Source organism: Limulus polyphemus, unplaced genomic scaffold, assembly GCF_000517525.1.
Source record: "Limulus polyphemus unplaced genomic scaffold, Limulus_polyphemus-2.1.2 Scaffold2025, whole genome shotgun sequence".
Lineage (NCBI taxonomy): Eukaryota > Metazoa > Arthropoda > Merostomata > Xiphosura > Limulidae > Limulus > Limulus polyphemus.
This window is the reverse complement of record NW_013667635.1, coordinates 12,514-32,464: the sequence shown is the minus strand read 5'-3', so window position 1 is coordinate 32,464 and position 19,951 is coordinate 12,514. Positions and strand designations below refer to the sequence as shown.

Genomic DNA, 19,951 nt, shown 5'->3' with positions numbered 1-19,951 from the left:
CCATGCTACTCAGCACCACATGATAAGGTGTTAACCCACGCTACTCAGCACCATATGATAAGGTGTTAACCCACGCTACTCAGCACCATATGATAAGGTGCTATTCCATGCTACTCAGCACCACATGATAAGGTGTTAACCCATGCTATTCAGCACCATATGATAAGGTGTTAACCCACACTATTCAGCACCATACGATAAGGTGTTAATCCATGCTACTCAGCACCACATGATAAGGTGCTATTCCATGCTACTCAGCACCATACGATAAGGTGCTATTCCATGCTACTCAGCACCATATTATATGGTGTTATTTATACTTCTGTTGACACATTTCTGAAATGAACTTACTTGCAAGTTTGTAATTAAGGGAGAAACCCCTTCCAGTTGACCCACCAGAAGATGAAAGCACTATCCACATACCATGACTAGCTATTTGTTCATGTGGCAGCTGTGATCCACACAGATTTAGTTCTGGCCTCTAAAGAAAACAATACATGTGTTCATTTCTAACAACTGTTGTAATAGCTTATAGATGCAACTTTCTGTCAACAAGGTATTAGTATCAAATACAAAGATATTACAACTTCTGTTAATAATGCCTATGTATAAACAACACACAATGACATTTTTACTTGTGTTGTTTCATATTGTGTGTTTTCTCTGCAAAGAACTACAATTCGTTGGTAAAAGAGTAACCCAAGAGTTGGTGGTGGGTGGTGATGACTAGCTGTCCTTCCTCTAGTCTTACACTGCTAAATTAGGAACGGCTAGCGCAGATAGCCCTCGTGTAGTTTTGCACGAAATTACAAACAAACAATACCATCAAATTCTTGTTTGTTATCTTGTTACCATATTAAGAGATATTTACAGTTTTATTGCATTGTTGTTGTTTTTTAGGGTTCTCTATTATATCTAGTCCAGACTTTGTTAATGTTTGTTTGGATTGTGAGTATTCACTTCCTCAGTGAATACTTAAAGCTTTCTACTTTAAAATATTGTGTCCTTTGGATCTACATTGTTTAATTATTTTACTATTTAAGTATCATTTTTATAAAGTGTGACTAACCCTTTCTTTAAGGTGTATATTTTATAACTAGAGATTTTTGTGGAACTTTTACAAAATCTAATACACCCATGTAATGCCCACAAATTAGATAAATATTTAGACAAAACAAGTCATATTGACACAAGAGGTTACTAATTAAAAAAAGGAAGTAGTTTCTACATATTGAATTTGATTGGTTAATGATAACATTAAAATATAAAATGAAGACAGAATGTTGTTTTGATGTACACATCAAATGTGGATATATTAAAATACAATTAAGAGGCATGATTTTGTCAGAATTTTTACACCTATATATATACAAGTAAATTACAAGAAAAGCTGATAGTTAAAAAAGTTGTTTAACTCACAGACCAGGATGTACTACTAGATAACTTAGTGGAAAAGATGTTCAACATTAAAAAATTCTGAAAAATCAACAACATTGGCTGCATATATTGTGCAGTTTAAATCCCATTGAAGTGATTGGACAATTTACATACTTTTTTCAACATTTTCCAGAATGCGAAACTTGTTTTTATAATAATAAGTAATTTTATTAAGATCAGGCAAGTTTCGAAGGAGTGTCTCAACACATTTCTCATAATACCCTAAATGAGCAATATTTACTTTGTACTTGTACCCAACTATTTAAATTAAATGATAAATTCAATTCACATTATCACTTCACTTATTATTAGGTAGATGTATAATCCAAGTTGTATAAATGGTGAAATATGAATTAACTGAGTTGAAAATAGATAAAAAAACATTGCATTAATGCTCTGTTGTTTTAGAGCTTATGTGCTGTTTATGAGCTATAAAATTAAAAGATTCTATAAAGATTGATGTGACTGTTGAAAATTTTAAATGAAAGCTAATATGTCTGAAACTGCCAGTTTTATATTTTGTTTACAGGTTGTGGTGGTTTCTTTCACAATGCTCGGAGAAGTTTTACTTCACCTAATTATCCCCAAGCCTATCCAAACAATGTTGAGTGCGTATGGACTATCCTTTTGGGTGTGGGAATGAGAGTTAATGCTTCATTTGTTGGTCGTTTTGATGTCGAAATGCACGAAAACTGCAATGCGGATTATATTCAGGTACTTTTGTTTCATCCTCATTTGTTTTACGGATATAAATGTTAACATTAAATAACAAAGTGAATTTTAAGTATTATAGTATAGTGTTCAGGTCTCATAGATCTGTGAGGTTTTTCTGTTAGTAATTTTATTGCATTTTATGAACTAATTGTGTGCATTAGACACTGAGCATCTCTATCAAAATAGTTTTACCTTTTGGTGATTACAATAATAATCATGGTGTCATATAAGTTTCTGTTTAATTTGGGCCTCTTGATCAATAAAAAGTGAAGATGCAAATAGGTTATTTCAGTTGTTTTTGTTCTTGTTTCTGTGATGCTGCAATTTATCAATATAATCAAAACTTGTGGTCTGCTTTTACTAAAATTTAAATTATATGTACACATATTGTTGAATAGTTGGAAAATTAATTTAGACTTATGTATTTTAAATATTTTAGAAGCTTGACCATGGTACTATTTAATTTACTTTTTGATTTTCATTGGTACTTATCCTATGTGATTGGCCCGTCATGGCCCGGTTGTTAGGGCGTTCGACTCGCAATCTGAGGGTCATGGGTTCAAATCCCCGTCCCACAAAACATGCTCGCCCTTTCAGCCGTGTGGGCATTATAATGTGACGACCAATCCCATTATTCGTTGGTAAAAGAGTAGCCCAAGAGTTGGCGATGGGTGGTGATGACTAGCTGCCTTCCCTTTAGTCTTACACTGCTAAATTAGAGATGGCTAGCGCAGATAGCCCACGTGTAGATTTGCTCAAAGTTAAAAAAAAACAACAAATCCTGTGTGATTTTCTGATTGAAATAGCTTGTTTAATTGAACTTTTACAGACAAATACACTTATAATTTTTTTTTACACTGTGTATCTTAAGTGGGGAATTGTTTTTTATTATATGATTAAAACCAATTGTCTACATAGATCACAACTAAAAGCCAATGCTGTAATGAGTATAGCTAATTAAATGTGCAGTTCTTATTTATAAAGATTAAAATGTGTAGTTAAGTATCCTTGATGTTAGTAGAATTTGTGGCTGTAATCCAAATAATATATCTCACAAGGTTTTGGCCCCCCAGTGGCACAGCGATATGTCTGCGGACTTACAACACTAGAATCCGGGTTTCGATACCCGTGGTGGGCAGAGCACAGATAGCCCATTGTGTAGCTTTGTGTTTAATTACAAACAAACACAAAGTTTGGCCAGCTTAGTAGACTTTGGTTAGTTCTAATTCTGTATACTAAGCTAACACTGCAAACATAACCTAAAATAAAAATATAATAATAAAAACTGTGAAGATAAAAAAAAAGAGTTATTAAGCATTCTAACCAATACTGTAAATGAAAATAACAGTTAAAGAAAGAATAGACTATACAATTACTGTTTCGCTATGGAGTTGGGCAGCAGGACAGTAGAGGTAGTAAAACAAAAGACTTATAGGTTTGAAGATACAAAAGAATAACTAAGATATTCGTTGAATAACAATTGTACAATAATAGTGAGAATGTTGATACTCTAAATATAATCAGGTTAAGTGCAATAACAAAGAAAAATAATATATTAAATATACTATGATGTGTCTAACACAATCAGTCCAACTTTAACTAATCTACACGCTACATGTGAAGTAATAATAAAATAAATCCTAAGTGGAAGTCAAAAAAGAAAATGTGACAAGATTTGAGAAAGCGCAGTGATAAGACTTTGATAATACAGAAATAAATATTATTATTGAAATAATTAACAAAACTAATGTAATTTAACTGATGACAGTTATGTGCTACCGTATTTACCCGAATATAATGCGGGTCCAATTTTGAAAGATTAAGTTGAAGAAAATTTGTTTTTTTACACGTCAGTTGTACAAAATGTATTGAATAGTTTTTAAATACAGTAAACAACTACTGATGTATTAAACATTTTTGGAAATCTTTCATTGACATTTTTTTAACGTGTCAGTTTTATTAAAAAGTTTATAAGTACTAATACACTAAGCTAATCATTTTCAGTGACGAAGAACCCAATTTGAGACTACTAATGCTTGGAGACGGCTTGAATGGATATTGAAGAAAAACTTTAATATAAGTTTTACATAACAGCAAATGTACAACGTTTTGACAAGGTCCTGTCATATGATGACCCATTCATTACCCATTCAAGCCTTCTCCAAGCATTATAAGCTTATCATTCATCTTCACATAAATCTTTATCGTCGCTACCATCAGATTCATTGCATTCATCGGATTTGCTTCCTTGAATTTTTGCTTCATCCTCTTCTGATTCCCACAGAATGTCATCATCCATCCCATACATTGCATTGGACATGCAAGTTTTTTTTAAACCTTTAATGATGCTTTTATAATTTTTGGTGATAGCCTCTAGTAAAATACCTAACAAAATTGAACGTGCATGAATATAACACACAGTCAGTGTTTTTGGAAGGTATTTGGAATTTAAAAAGTACGGGTTATATTCGGGCAAATACGGTATATAGGAAACCTTTACATGGCTTGCAGTATGTGTAGTAAGAGCTAAAATTTGTTAAAATGTGGTGAAACTAAAAGTAGTCACCATACTGCAGTGTTTTATCATTACCTTCTTAAACAATTTTCATAAAATTAAAATGTCGAAGTGGAAGTTTTGAAAAGGTTGTGATAGTCTTTTAAACTTTAGAACCCATAATTGGTAGCCAGAAGATTGTTGAATTCCTTCAAAAATTGGATAAATATGGTGTTGAAAGTGCAATAGGAGAAACAATAAAAGTTGGTTTAAAAAGAGTTGTCAACCAAATTTTGTCTCATTAAACAAGTTTTATTGTATACAGTAAATTATAAGTAGTAAATATTGTGATATAATTTATTTGTACTTTAAGATATAGAGTTTATAACTTCAAAATTAAAAATATTGCCCATGTACAGGTAATGTCTTGGTGTCAATTAATTAATTTTTTTGTTCTAAGTTAAGAGGTTAAAGTGTCTCTAACTTACCATTTTTAGAATCCACTAGAGGGAAAGTGAACAAAATGAAATGTGCTTTATAAAAGAGATATCCCACAACTTTAAATTAAAAATCTTGTACCGTATAATTTGGCCAAAGAGAGCATTTTTTTTCTTCCTTTACATTTTTAATCATTCTGGTTTTTAATTAGTGATACAGTAATAACATAAATAGAGCTTGGAATGTACTTTTAATTAGTTTTTACATTAAAAGTCTATTTTTATTAGGTGAATGAAAATGAGTATATTTAAACAGCATTAATATTTTATTGTAGTTTGAAAATTTTCTGGATGGACAATGGGTGGACTTAGGCAGATTCTGTGGCAGGAATAACACCTTTGTTGTTAGTGAAAGTAATATGGTTCGAGTTACCTTTCGCTCAAACGAGAATGTCCAAGGAGATGGCTTTAAAATCAAGTATAATTCTGGTAATATTTTTCAGCTTTTTTCTTATAGTCCTAGATAGCCTGTTAAATTATCATAGAGACAATGATCATACAGTTTATAACTTGTATCTTTTGTGCAATGTAACTTGGTAATGAAAACAACTATTTCTTCAACTGCTAATTTTTGTATGATAATTCCTTCCATTTTGTACTTTAGAAATGTTATTTAGTGCCTAAAATATTGTTTCTGTGCACAGATGTTTTGTGTTTTTAAAGCTCAGTGGCTCAGATATATAGGTTTTTTTTATTAAAACCAGAGGGTTTGTCAACTATAAACTAGTAATTTTTATGCAATATCTATGTATTTTTCAAGCTTGGATACTTGTTTTATACTTAGGGTGTACTTTTTAATAGTATAAAGCCAACTGTAATATCCTTTCATTAATTGCAGTTTGTGGTGGAGTGTTCAGTGAAATACAAGGTACCATCAACTCTCCTGGATTCCCAGATGGCTACAGAAACTTTCTTAACTGTGTTTACATCATTAAGCATCATTCAAATAGTTTGATATCTTTAACGTTCAACTCTGAAGAGTTCCAGATTGAAGGTATGTTTCTATCAACTGCGTGTTTAGTATTGGAACACGTTTTCATATAAGACAAGAAATACCCGAATATTTGTTGATAATAACTTCATCCTGTGTTTCTCTTGACGGTGTCCCTTGAACACGAACCTTCACTCTTTATTTTATTATTCTAGGGTCTACCAACTGCAGATTTGATTCTCTGTCCATATATGAAGGGAACAGCACCTCCTCGCCGTTGCTGGGCAAGTTTTGTGGTAGTGAAGCCCCTGGGCCATTTGTTTCACAGGGAACTATGATGCTGATCTTTGAAACGGATTCTTCTTTAACACTAATGGGATTTAGAGCTACATATTCAATATCAAGTATGTTTTGTTTTTCACAGTTTTTTTACTGCCTGACGAAGGATGTCTGTCCAAAATATTGCACAACATGAAACTAAAAAAAAACGTTTTTATTTAGATGTGTCATTTTGTCCTTTATTACCTTTTATCCCATGTCTTTTTCTTTAACGGGTGCAGTATTATAGTACACAGTTATATTATAGCTTAAATATATATAAAAATACAAAAGCAAGATAAAGAAACTTTGACAACAACAGACATATATTCCTTGAGCCTTTTGAAATATACATAATTTTTCTTTATCATTTTATACACACACGCATATATATATATATATATTAAACAAAGTAAAATATAAGATACACAGTTTTAAAGATTTAACATTTGGTGAAGTAATGAAAGGATAATTGTTAACTTTTGTAAGTGAAAAGTTAATAGATAAGATCGTCAGTACTTTTAAAATATATTATTGTTATACTTTCTACTAATAGTGGTTTACCATATGCTCTATTAAGTATTTTTTGTTTTATATAATCATGTACGTGACAGTTTTAAAACTTTAAGTAACTTCAAGTACTTTGCTATCTATCACACTGCCTATCTTACTAAAAGGACATACCAGATTTCAATCTAAAGCTCTACTTCAAGTTTTAGTTTTATTGAATAAAAGCTATGTTTTCCAGGCTGTCTTGTTAAATTATCATGTATAATGCCATAAATTCTATAACGTAGCAACTTAATAACTCCTTTTAACTCTAAGTTTTAACTTATGCAAAGGGTCCACTCTCAGATGGATGTTGTTAGTTTTAATGAGTTAGTAATGGGAAAGCTTGATAGCACTTACTTTTTATATAAATTGTATATCAATTTGTTGTTGTTTTGTTGAAGCATAATATATTTTTATGTACCAAATACCATATGTTAATGAAGATAGAAATCATTTCTGTTCATTTTTAAGTTATATTTTGATAAACATTATGAAAAATAGTATTCCGAAGTTTGCTACTTAAACTTATTCTTCAAATTACATTGCATTTTAGTGACTTTTATCTTTAGATAAGTTAAAAACAAATCACAATTCTTGTATAGTTTGTGGAGGAGAGCTCCAAGAACCATCTGGCTCCTTCCAGTCTCCAGGGCACCCAGTGACCTACACAGCCAACCTGGACTGCATATGGCTAATTACTGTTGAACAGAATCGTGCTATTAAGTTAAAGTATGTATATAAACTTATGACTTGGGATTCTTGTAATGTATTATATCATGATACAGTGATAAAAATATGTTTGGTTAGCCTGTGTTAGATGAACCATATTGATTTGGTTACCATGATCAAATAATCTGTGTTATGTATTTCACAAAAGTATCTTTGAAATTAGAATGAATTCCTTATTTTAAGTCAATATAATGAAAAAAAAGTAGTTTGTTATTATAAAGTTCATGTTATTTTTAGCTCTGTTTTTTATTGATGATGCTACAGTTTAAAATGTTCAACATACATTGGAAAATATAATATTGGCCTCGTTTTATGCAATCTGCTAATTCAGTTTGATTATTTTTTAGACACATATAGGTTAATTTACGGAAATTTCACGTCAAGAAATGTCTTTGCATATTTCCTGGGAACAGTTAAGACTATTTGAACACGATATGTTTAATACAAAGGAGAATAAATGAAAAAATTTAATTGGTGAAAGTGTAAAAGCCCTTCAATAAAAGTCGTTTTCCATAATTTGAGAAACTAATCTAAGAGCTAACTTAAGATATTTTAATTCCACGTGGTAGCAACGGACTAAAGTAACTTAAAACTTACAGTACAGAGAACCTGCTTATTCAATACTCATTACTATTTCTTTGCCCGGCATGGCCAGGTGGATAAGGCGCTCGACTCGCAATCTGAGGGTCGCGGGTTCGAATCTCCGTCCAACCAAACATGCTCGCCCTTTCAGCCGTGGGGGCATTATAATGTGACGGTCAATCCCACTATTCGTTGGTAAAAGAGTAGCCCAAGAGTTGTCGGTGGGTGGTGATGACTAGCTGCTTTCCCTCTAGTCTTACACTGCTAAATTATGGATGGCTAGCGCAGATAGCCCTCGTGTAGCTTTGCGTGAAATTCAAAAACAAAACAAAACAAACGTTGATTTACCTGCATCTCTGATTTGAAAATTTTGTGGAGAATGCTTACTTCCCATAATGCCTCTGAAACCTGCAAAGAAAAAATACACACGCATTCTGTTTGTGTCTATTTATAAAATATAACTTTGTGTGGAAAAATTATCCATCACAGAGACAGTGCAATTAATAATTAGATTCTAATTTACATAATTAATCGTTGATGTATTATTTTTTTAATAGATTCCTCTACTTTGAACTTGAAGGAAGCGGGGGCTGTATTTTTGATTATGTGGCTATTTATAATGGTGCTAATACGTCTGCACCTCTGATTGGAAAGTTCTGTGGAGAAAGGTTACCTCCTGTGATCATTTCGAAAACCAATCAGATGGTAGTCCGCTTCAGAACTGATCATTCTGTTCATAAAGGAGGTTTTTCAGCAGCATTTTCAACCACATTTGGTAGGAAAATGTTATCTTTGTGTATCCAGTAAATATGAAATTTTAAATTAATGCTTCCCCCTTACAAACAATGTAGCCAATCATGTATAGTTCATATTCAAAATACATTTTACACAGTATTTAAAGAAAAACATATTTTACAAATTCATGTTTTCAGTATCATTAATTGATACAAATATTTGAACTGGAACAGAAAGAAAAATTCCTTCTTCCACAGCTCTTTGTGCTGATGAAAGGCAGATTTACCATGTGACTAGCTTTGTCGTTTCAACTTTTGTTCTACTAATTATACGTGGAAGTTACCATTAAGACGAATATAATTAAATGTTTGATATTTGACAGTCTACCTAACGAGGGATGGTCTGAGAAATAATATGTAGTAATTTCCACCACACTATTTGTACAGGGTGTCCAAAACGTTTGGAACCACAGGTGAATTGCAAACTTGGATGTCCAAGCTTGATTAAATAACATTTTCCCTGGACATTTGAGTAGTAGATGTGGTCCTCAAGATCTCTGGACTTGACTCCCATGGATTTTTTTTTGGGGGGGGACTGCTCAAGGCACGTGTGTACAAAGATAAGATGAGGGACAATGAACATCTGAAACAACATATTCGAGGCTAGTGCTTGACCATTGACAATGACACGAATGTGCTTTGAAGTGTTCAGAGAGAGAATGGAAATACTTTTTCCAAACTTTTTTCAAACTACAAGGACAGCATGTCAAACACATTCTGTAAAATTCGTTGAAGTACCTGTGGTTCCAAACTTTTTGGACATTCTGTATTTATTTGCAAATATCTCGCACCAATAACTAAAAAAATTATAATTAATTCAAAGATTATTCCAAATCATTATGTGACAAATTCAGTGCATGTGTCTGCTTATAACTGGCGACTGCTGGACTGATTGCCAACAAACCTAGCATGCATTCTTAGAGCCCTGCAGGGAGTGACGTAGAGAGGCAGTTTCCAAATCTGTGTCACTCTTAGGGACCCTCTGTCTTTCCCATGCATTGAACAGGTACATAAGCTAGTATTAAATAGATAGGCTGAAGCCTTATAATTATTTAAGAATTAAAAGTTATCCCTTTCCAGTTTCATCCCATGCGTAACCAACAAATAACAATAGATTTTGTATCTTAAGATGAATGCAGGAAATAACAGTGAATAAAGCATCCAGGGTATTACTGTATTTTGTTTCAAACAAACAAAGATTTCTGAGCCAACACCTTGGCTTTTAAGGCATTTAATGTTTCAGGGTTTCTCCCTGAAATTATTTCTAATTAGTTCAGTAGCAAGGTGTTGAGACAATTTTAATCTGCCTCTTTCTTTATTATTATTATTATTATAATTATCAATTAGTGCATGATATTAAAGTTTATGTAATTAAAGTTTGTGGCACTCCTTTTTTTTGTCTTTTTCAGGCGAACTGCAGGGATGTGGTGGGACATTAGTTGGAGATACTGGGCTTCTGGCTTCTATAGATATCGATGGAGATCAAAGCTATGAACCGAACCTGGATTGTGTATGGCACATAATGACTGATCCAAACAAAGTTATTCGCTTAACTTTCCAGACATTTGATGTTGAGGAAAGCCCACGCAACATGACCAAATGCTCTTATGACTTTTTAGCCGTGAGTGAGGTTTAGCATCTGATGGCAAATTTTAAGTGGTATATGTTGTAGAGTTTAGAAATTCACTTGTCTACAGTAAATGTAAAACGAATTTATTCAAATTATAATGTTTATTACTCATGTATGCAACATAATTCATTTGAAAAGGTACCCAAGATACACGAGTCTAAGTATTTATTTACAACATCTAGATAAAACTTGTATCACACATGATGAATGGATAAAATTATTTTTTTGGGTTACCATTCCGGGGCCTAGGAAAATGGAGATTGACACATATTTGTCCAGTAAAACATAAAAAAAACAAATAAATGATATTCTTCCTTTGGATGTCAAAAAACTTTCTTTAGAACTCGAGATAAGATTTCCATAAATCAGAAGAAAGTTGGACCAGAATTCCTTCAGATATATCTGTTTAGGGTTTATTTTTTAAAATTCCTATATTGTACATCCTATATTGTACCAGGCTTGACATTGCACGTGTTGCTCCTGTAGGAATTGTTTTATTGTTTTATTTTTGTTGACTACATTCCTTAAACTTTGGTCATTGTGAAAGAGAAAACTGTGTGTCAAGATTTGAAAACTCAACCGAGAAACGTTTGGTATTTTGTAATACATATGTACGTATATTTTGTGACTTTCTTGCATCTAAGTAACTATGATACAGAAGAGGGTTAAGGATATTAATTACTGTTCAGCGAGTTATACATTCTATTGGTCTTTTAGGTGAGGGATGGATTCTTCACGATAGACCCAGTAGTGGACAAATACTGTGGGTCATCCTTACCAAGCCCTGTAATCAGCTCAACAAATACACTTCTTGTTCATTTCCATAGTGATGATCGTACAGGAAAAGCAGGGTTTGAAGCTAGCTTTGCATCTGAAGATCGTATGTAAAAATTACATTTATTTTAAAGAATTGTCTTGGTCAGAGAGAATTTATGTTATAACATCAGTTATTTAAATGATGATTAGTACACAACACAATTCCACGACCTTATGTTTAAACTAGATATTGATACCAAATAACACATATTGGAAATCGGTTTTATACACCTAAAAACACAAATAACTTAATCATGTGATGACTGTTTTAAGATTGGAGTTAAGTAATACTTTATCTTGTATTTCATTGATATTATAACCAGCATATGGGTTGTTAAGGTTTCAATTTGCAATAGAGTACTAATGTCTTGTTTCTTAAATAAAACAACATTTTGGTTTCTACACTGAGGCCTTTTCCAGTTACTTTTTCCTGGGAATTTTTGTAAGGGTAGTGGACTGGTCATAGAGCTCTTGTTTAAGCTATGGTGAATGATATATATTTGCTGTTTGAGTGAGAGTGGATGTCTGCTATGTCTTCATTATGGCTGCAGTGTCTCGAGAGTATAGAGTGTAATGTATAATTTGTTGTTTCTTATTATTTCCGTGGTTGTGAATATTATGTAACAAACATATGTGAGTATTCTGTAATTGTGATGGACTCGGGTATGAATGTCTCAACACTCTTTACAGGTGTCTTTATGTACCACAAATTGTTTAACATCTTGTTATTGAGAACTGATTAACATACTTTCTTGATCTTTACATATTGGAAATAATCTTTCAGCTGTATGTGGAGGTTACCTTCCGGTCACAGATGAGACAGAAACGCTGACGTCTCCTGGATATCCCAATCCTTATCCATCGGCATTGCATTGTCGGTGGCATTTCATTGCAAACTCAAGTTTCTCTGATCGGATTCAAGTTAACTTCCAAGATTTTGATATTCCTTGTGAAACAGGGTCTCTAGCAATTCGAGATCAGGCTGTAGGACGTCTAGATCGCGTTAGTAAATTTAGTTCTTTGAAATGTCAAATAATACATTGTTGTATCATTTATGTGCAATACTGTTTGTGTGTTAAACAATCTCTCCTTTGACAAAAATGAGTTTGTTGACTCTATTTCAATTGTTAGATTTAACAAAAAAATAAAAACAATCTCTTCAAGCTATCAAAAGACAACAAAAAACACAGAATCTCAGTTTGTTTCTAAATATTTAATATTAAATAGTTGAAAACTGAGAAAAGAAGTTAATATTTACATAAATTATTATGAAGATCCAAAAGAAATAAATATTTCCAGCAAGAAGTATTTACAATTATCTGTTTGCAGTTGAATACAGTTCTTTTCATTTTGTATACAATACATGATCTAATATCAGGTGTTGACTCCATAGTTGAAATGATTTAACTAGAATATATATATTTTTTTGTAATTTTGTGTACATAACTGTAAAGTTTGTATGTGAGCAGCATTTAATGAAACTTTTGTGTTATAAACAAATAATCTTCATACATAAAACACAAAATATGGATTTTATTGGAGGTAGTCAGTTTGGATGATAGTAACTGTATTTGGTAAAAAAAGTCACCTGTTTCCCAATGTATTAGTTTATTTTATAATAAATGTCTGACCGGCGATAACTGAGTACAGCAGTAAATCATAGTAATGATTACAGAATAGCATTTGGTAATATTTCTCAGTATTCTATAAATATGGGGTTATTCGCACTGTGCATTCGGATACAGGACTCTGGTGGATTAATTAGCTTACATCCGCTTTTAACTGAAATTCCCATGTGCTTTTGTGCACGTATTTGCAGGTGATGTGTAGTTTTACCAATATAGGTAGCTTTACAGCTACCACAAGTGTATTTATATACGAATGCACAGCGAGAATAACAACCACCCCATACTTCTAGCAAACTTTAAAATTCTTGACTCCGGAACCACAGATTATGAACTCTTTATTAAAGAAAGCCTCTCCTTTTCCTCAGTAGTTTTAAACTCCACCTTTTAAATGTTATATACATGATTGAGACATATTAGCAAGACTTTAAAATGATATAGGGGGTATTCAAGAATACTGTAATTGAATGAATAAACACAGATTTAGTATCTGATATATTAGTAAATTACAAAATATACAATAAATATACTAAGTCTGTGATCTAACTAATGTTTTGTGACCTAAACTAAGTGTCCTTAATTTGTGTTTTCCTGCTAATAATAATAATAGCTGATATTTATATTTAAACAGACTTTCTTGTTCAGTAATTTACTTTTATCAAGTGAAAGATGGCCGTGGGGGCGTTATAATGTGACGGTCAATCCCACTACTGAAAGGGCGAGCATGTTGGGTGTGACGGGGATTCGAGCACGCGACCCTCAGATTGCGAGTCGAGCGCCCTAACCACCTGGCCATGCCGGGCCTATCTTTAGTGTCTAAAAGTTTCACTAGAAGTATCTTTAACATCATGAAATAACACAAAGATTTAAAAAGTTGTATTTTACTTGAACAATTTATCAGTTAAAATAAGATATATATATTCTATAGTGGAAAGCTCGCACAGAAAAAAAATCTACTTTGGATTAGTTGAATTTTAGGTATAATGAAATTTTTGTAATGTCATTTTCTTTCCACAAAAGGAAACTGTTGTTCTATAATGTGATTTTTTTTTTGCAATCATTTAAGGAGGCCATGTTACTTAAAGCTGTAGCAATAAAAGATGTATTACCAAACATAAATACGTTAGACATGTAAAAATGTGTTATAAAGAAATCGGTGCTGCCATCTAGCAGTTTCTCAGCAAATATCAAATGAAATTCATATCATGATCTGTAGGTCGAGATATAGAGAAATATATATATATATATAAATAACTCATACATCGAATAAGTAAAATGTGCATATTGATCTACAGCGAGATAGCTTAGAATTGTTCTGTCAGTTGTTTAATTCCTGGATTTCATAGTTTTTCTAATGTATACTAACACAGAGAATTAGCGTATCTTACTTAATAATCCTAATTCGTTTCTAGAGAAAACAGTCATCTAGGTTATTTTCCATCATTCTTTTAATTGCTGATCCTTAATACCTTCTAGATGTTTTCTTAACTGGAGGGTTGTTTTCATCTTCTTTTTATTTAAATAAAAATTTTAGACAACTTAAAAATGTAAATGATTATAAGTTTTTAATATTATACGGTAAAATTACATTCCTTCTGTTTGAAGGTTTCGATATTGTTATAGTTTTTTGAACACTAATTGTTCGTTAAAATTAAGAATACAGAAAAGATATATGTATATATATATATAATTCATCGGTTAAGGTTTCAGTTTTATTACTAAAACGATTTCATTCTATCAAGGATTAAGCGAAAAAAAAATCTAAATTTGCTTTCATAAAACAGTTTCCATTATTAATGAAGCTCAATATAAATTGATAGTTGTTTTTTTGTATATAATATGGAACCGAGAAATGTTTCAGATTACGAAAAAATACTATTAAATTACTGAAGAAATTTTAACACAGATTTTATATACTCGTTCCTTCTAATTGTTTTTTTTTCTCGCTTATTTAGGTGATAAATTTGGATGTTAGATTCATTTTCGTCTTTATATTCATCTGATTTATACACTCCATGTGCTTTAAAGTGTTCCTTTATAATTCGTCATAATTAAACGATATCGTTATAATCATAAAACTAAACACGAAGGACGTGCTACCTGAGCCCATTTTCTTTCCAAACGATAATATTTTAACAGTGTTATTTTTCTCACACTTTATTTGTTTTAAGACATGGTGACCATGATAGTTAGGGCAAAATTAACACTAAAAGCATCATTCGTAACCATAAAGTTAAGATATCCAGTAATAAAATGGCGTCTTGGAGACGCAGCACATAATCCAACCAACATAAAATGGAACTGCAGATCTACTGCATGTTTTTTTTGCCGAAGGTCGATTTCTGTGATGAACCTGTCAACCTGTCATAAGACTCTCTGTTTCTTAAGGAAATTACTCGTGAGAGTTCCAAATACGTTATAGGAAGAGACTACATAGCTCGACCAAATCTCCGAGAGTCTATTTCTGTAGAGAAATCACATTACCAAGTGCTCACACCATCATATCCAAACGTTTCAATCACAACACTCACTCCAGAGCCGATAACAAATGAAATGATATCTTCAACAACTACAACAATAAAAATGCAGACCCAAAAATTTCCAGTATCAAAGCAGGTATGTTTCACACACATATGTGATAAGAATAAGTCTCCAAAGTTCAAATAATTTGTGTTTTCCTGTTTTAAAACGTAACTAAGAATTATTTTATGGCACAAAACAACGAACAGCTGATGTTAAATTCTTATGTTTATGCAATATTAGACTACTAAAAATAGTAAGGGTAAAACCAATAAGATCTCCCAAAAATTAATTTAAAATTATTATAGATGTTTAGTGTCCTTCAAGTGCCTTCTACAAAATATAAGATAGTTCCAAAGTGAAATATACATGAATACAAATCGCCACCTCAAATACAAAGTACAACTGCTCAGTTCCTGCTCAAGATAAATATTATGCAAAACAATAGGAATCCTCAATAGCCGTGGCACTTGAAACGTATTTGACAGGATTAGTTTAAATTAATCTATGAGATCTTTTTAGCTGCGGCATAGCGGCTTATAAAATGGCTCTGATGTTGTTGTTTTTTGTGGTTTTTTTATTTTTTTTTTGGTTCAAGTACAAACTTTTATCTCAAAGCTCCGTCATCTATTGACCGATTTCAGATCTAATTACAATTTTGGACTCAGGAGGTCAAATCCTTTTGATTGGTGTATTTGGCCACGCCCAAGATTTCATACATTATTTACTCTAATCCTGCCGAAACGAATTTCAATTTGAGGCTAGGCTGGTAGAGATCCCGATTAGCAATAAAATCGAATGGTATTGCTTGGTATTAGGGAAAATACGGCATTAGAAACTGTTAATGTAACTGATTTTTACCAATAATTATTCTATAAATACGCCACGAATTCATTTCATAAATGATCTTAATTCTGATTGGCTCACAAAGGAATTTACCTACGTTTGACTGCCTCGACTGCACTTTTCTGCATCTTTGTTGGTCAAGCTTGATTTTGTAAAATTTATATATTTTAGTTAGCTATGAAATGTGAGGTTAGGGTATATTATGGGGGAGAGGAGGTAGTAATTGCCCCATCGTTTGTGACGAACTATACGCTAGTTTTTACAACGTTGCTGGAAAGTTTAACTCCACTGTAAACCTAATCTATTATGGGGATATAGGAGCACTAAACATGTACAAAACAACTGCATAAAAATTGGAGGAGGACCATCCATTACTATCTTCACTTGACATATCACTTTTTTATCTATTTTAATACGCATATATATATAATGAAAAATACGCTTAAATACTATACATTCGTGGTAGTTCAGTGATAAGTCTGTAGGTTTATAAATTTCCATATATGATTTCGATACCAACAAACGAAATAACAAAGAGTCTTTGTATTTTATTTTTAATATAAAGTCTCATACAAGTCTTGTAAGCCAAACATTTATTTATCCTGCTAAATTTGTAAAAGAAGATATATATTCAGCTGTCATTATTATTTTGGTATGGAACATTTTGCTTGAAATGGTCGTATATGTGTACAATCTTTATTATCACATTTTTATTATTTTAGCATATTTTAATGAAATTGCTTAACTAGTAAGTATATACAAAATGTCCCCCGTGGCTCAGTGGTTAGCTTGAGAGCTTATAAAACAATCCAAGTTATCAAAAAAGTATTAAATAATTCTATAGTGTTGTGAGCATCAGAAGAGATGGGTGTAATAAAAATTACAAGATTTAACATGATATAATACATATAATTTGTCTATATTTTCTTTGGATTTTCAACTATACTATGTGAATTCCGTTCAAATCCGTGTAATCAAAGAAATTACAAGATTTAACATGATGTAATACATATAATTTGTCGATATTTTCTTTAGATTTTCAACTATACTATGTGAATTCCGTTCAGATCCGTGTAATCAAAGAAATTACAAGATTTAACATGATGTAATACATATAATTTGTCTATATTTTCTTTGGATTTTCAACTATACTATGTGAATTCCGTTCAGATCCGTGTAATCAAAGAAATTACAAGATTTAACATGATGTAATACATATAATTTGTCTATATTTTCTTTGGATTTTCAACTATACTATGTGAATTCCGTTCAAATCCGTGTAATGAAAGAAATTACGAAAGTACGCTTCAACTTTTATCACCAAACAAATGATTGTAATTTATTGGCCACTTTTATGGTTTTGCAAAATACAGTTTTAATATAGATACTTACTTTAATATCTCACATTCATATGCATGTGCAACCTTTATACATAGATACTTACTTTAATATCTCACATTCATATGCATGTGCAACCTTTATACATAGATACTTATTTTAATATCTCACATTCATATGCATGTGCAACCTTTATACATAGATACTTACTTTAATATCTCACATACATATGAATGTGCAATCTTTATACATAGAGTGTCTCACCATTCCTTAAGATATTCATCTTCCCCAGCATCAATACTTTACCACGCTGTAGTTTTTGAGTTTTCCAACTGTTCGATCGCAGTTTATATTCATTATTAAACAGAGGAATACGTGTGGTAAAAATTCTACAGAACTAATATTCAATAAATGTGAAGTATTTATTAATAGGGGGTGTTATTCCATGTATATACAGTTCTGAAAAAGTTGGTTATCTCGTATTATTTTTCCATTTGTGTTAATACATCGGCCAACAAAACTACGTTTTCAATGACTCGACTTCGCCTAGCAATCTGTATTTTCAGGGTTTAAAAACATTTGTGTTAACCTGATTAGTATCTAAGTAACTGTCTACGAAATAAAACTAAAGGATAATAATTATATTATACCCCCAAAATAACTCTACTCAATAACGTATATTTGTAGCCTGGTGTTTAGGTTACTTGACTCGCAATGTGTAGGTAGCGGGATCGAAATATTTCGTCGAATATGCTCTCACTTTCCGCTGTGCAACAGTTAAAATGTAACGATCAATCCCATTATTCATTAGTAAAGGATAGCTCAAACGTTGACGGTGGGTGGTGTTTATTAGCTGCCTTTCCTCTAGTCTATCACTCCAAAAGTAGGGAGGGGTAGTGCAGATACCCCTCGAGTAGCTTTGGCAAATGTTCAACAAACAAACAAAGTTATTGTTGATAATTAAATTTAGTCTTACAGGTCTGGTATTTGAAGTTTAGTATCACTAGAAACGCTTTTGGTTGTCTCATAAATCATTGTATTGACGAATAACATAAAGAGAGAATCTTGAGCACGAACCTTTAATAATAAAAAATGCAATTGATCTGAAGTTTACAGTAATAAAAATAAAAGTCTCGCTATCGGAATCAATTGAGACAAGATACTCATGAAGAAACTCCTGTAGTGCTATTTATAAGCATGTGTCTCACACTATAACTAATACAAAATTGATTGATACCATACTGTAAATCCAATTTGTTCTAAGACTAATTCAAACCTCTATTCTTTCGAGTAGGCTAGTAACATAGTTTATATTCTATATAACTTATATTTAATAAAATCATTACGAAAGTCTTCTTAATTAGTCCTGTAAATTATATTACTGATTGGATGGCCTTTTAAATAAAATAAGCAAACAAGCTGGAAACATTTCAGTGAAAATACATTTATAAAATTTTAGAAGTAACAAGTTTTTTATTCTTGATGAATAATGTTTCAGGATACGAATAAACAAATGAAGAAATCATACATTTCTGTGATGAAACTTTTTCGTGAATATTAAGGTTTATATCAATCAATCATTCTTCATTCTTGGGATTAAATATACATTACATTTCCCATCCACGATATTCCCATTTCGTTTGAAGTAATAAAGCACTTACTCTTTATTATATCTATCTATAATGACATGCCACAGAGATGGTTTTGGCTGTGTAAATAATAATAACAAAGGATTTAGATATTAATTAAAATGTATTTCACTATTCAGTAAAGAATCTCAACTTAACATCTCTATTCAAAACTAAATCCGTATTTAAGCGCCCTTTGAAAAAATGAAGCATATTTTGTCCTGGAGATAATGGAGATAAAATCTTGCCTTGACCACTTAGATAAATGACACCATCACAGTTAAAGTCAGACATACTTTCAAACAATCCCCACTAGCAGTAACAACTCTTTAAAAGATTAGAAATATGGTTCTAATTGAAAGTAAAGATGCATTTATGCTATATATATATACATATATATAGGATTAGACAAAGATATCATGCGAAATACTTTCTATACTAGTGATTATTTAAAGCCTATGACAACGATAATTTTTAGGCAGGTATGTATTTTCATTAAT

The 19,951-nt window shown here is 31.8% G+C and overlaps 1 protein-coding gene across 1 annotated transcript in view; it reads left to right on the top strand.

Moving 5' to 3' along the window:
- LOC106465703 (cubilin-like) overlaps positions 1–19,951 on the top strand; it is a 130,003-nt gene that overhangs the window by 101,127 nt on the left and 8,925 nt on the right. Inside the window, exons 54-64 of the mRNA XM_022393625.1 lie at positions 1,967–2,151; positions 5,418–5,571; positions 5,981–6,136; positions 6,289–6,477; positions 7,546–7,672; positions 8,812–9,029; positions 10,458–10,669; positions 11,396–11,558; positions 12,279–12,496; positions 15,508–15,735; positions 19,930–19,933. Of these exons, the coding sequence (XP_022249333.1) occupies positions 1,967–2,151; positions 5,418–5,571; positions 5,981–6,136; positions 6,289–6,477; positions 7,546–7,672; positions 8,812–9,029; positions 10,458–10,669; positions 11,396–11,558; positions 12,279–12,496; positions 15,508–15,735; positions 19,930–19,933 (1,854 nt within the window). The remainder of the gene's footprint in view (positions 1–1,966; positions 2,152–5,417; positions 5,572–5,980; positions 6,137–6,288; positions 6,478–7,545; positions 7,673–8,811; positions 9,030–10,457; positions 10,670–11,395; positions 11,559–12,278; positions 12,497–15,507; positions 15,736–19,929; positions 19,934–19,951) is intronic.